A 970-nucleotide genomic window follows, 5' to 3' on the forward strand; every position below is an offset into this window, starting at 1 on the left:
CTAGACGGGCGATGACGGTCACACAGGAGCGACACACAGAACCACAAGACAAGACACTCAGCCAACGACACATCCTAAGCGAACTCCCTAGTCGCCCGCGGCCGGACTCCATCCGTCCGGCACGCGTCGCTGGGCGCTCAGACAGAGCCGCGTCCCCTGCTCGCCACCCCGACGCCCAAGGCGCCCGAATCGAACGACAGGCGGCACGCGAAGACTGGTTGCAATCCCGCCGACCGCGAGGCCGCGGGATGATGCGTGCGTCACACGTTCAGAGCTCCACCGCATCCGAGTTGGGAGCCGAACCCTCTGAGAATCGATGTGCATCCCTGCGGGCGAGCGCCACTGGAGGATCCCGCCCACACGGAAGGGTGAAAACAGCCGCGGGCCACGCGCGCGCTTCGGTGAGAATCGCAACATCTCGTCTGTCTACGCCACCGGCGGCAAAAGCTTCCCCAACGTGTACAGCCACAAGGTCTACCTCAAGCGTGTCGACATTGGCGCGGCATAGATGCCGGCATAGATCCGGCCGCGCGCTTTCCCGCGCACTCGACACTCACTGGCGCCGATGCAGGCGCCATGACGGATTGGGCGGAGAAGCGGCTCCTCGAGGTGATTGGAGAGGAGGATGAGGTCGTCCTCGCGTATGTGAAAGGCATACTGCAGGCCGGGGGCTCGCCCGAGGCCAAGGCCATCCACGTGACGCTTGACGGCTTTCTCGGTGCAGTCTCAACGCACTGCCCGCTCGGAGCGAGATATACGAGAGCGGCTACTTCTCGCCGAGCGTCTCCATGTGGCGGCGCCTCGATCCCGCGCCCCCTCCCACCAGGCGCCAAGACGACCGGCTTTGTCTCCTCGCTGTGGGAGGTGCTGCTTGATGCGCAGCAGCAGTCGGATGGCGTGCCGGCGGCGCTGCGGCAGGCTGTGGCTGCGAAGCGGCAGGCCGAGGGGGAGGCGGGGGCGGAGGCGGCGC

General features: G+C 66.5%; 1 protein-coding gene across 1 annotated transcript; it reads left to right on the forward strand.

The window, feature by feature from the left end:
• Window positions 1-316: 316 nt before the first annotated feature.
• EMIHUDRAFT_257913 (hypothetical protein) lies at window positions 317-921 on the forward strand (the record flags this gene model as incomplete). Its single annotated transcript, XM_005762255.1, has 3 exons — window positions 317-485; window positions 572-718; window positions 827-921. Coding segments are annotated over 3 exons (411 nt in total), but the record flags the coding sequence as incomplete, so codon positions are not given.
• Window positions 922-970: the final 49 nt, after the last annotated feature.

The sequence above is a fragment of the Emiliania huxleyi genome, assembly GCF_000372725.1.
Source record: "Emiliania huxleyi CCMP1516 unplaced genomic scaffold EMIHUscaffold_6880, whole genome shotgun sequence".
In the NCBI taxonomy this organism is placed as follows: domain Eukaryota; phylum Haptophyta; order Isochrysidales; family Noelaerhabdaceae; genus Emiliania; species Emiliania huxleyi.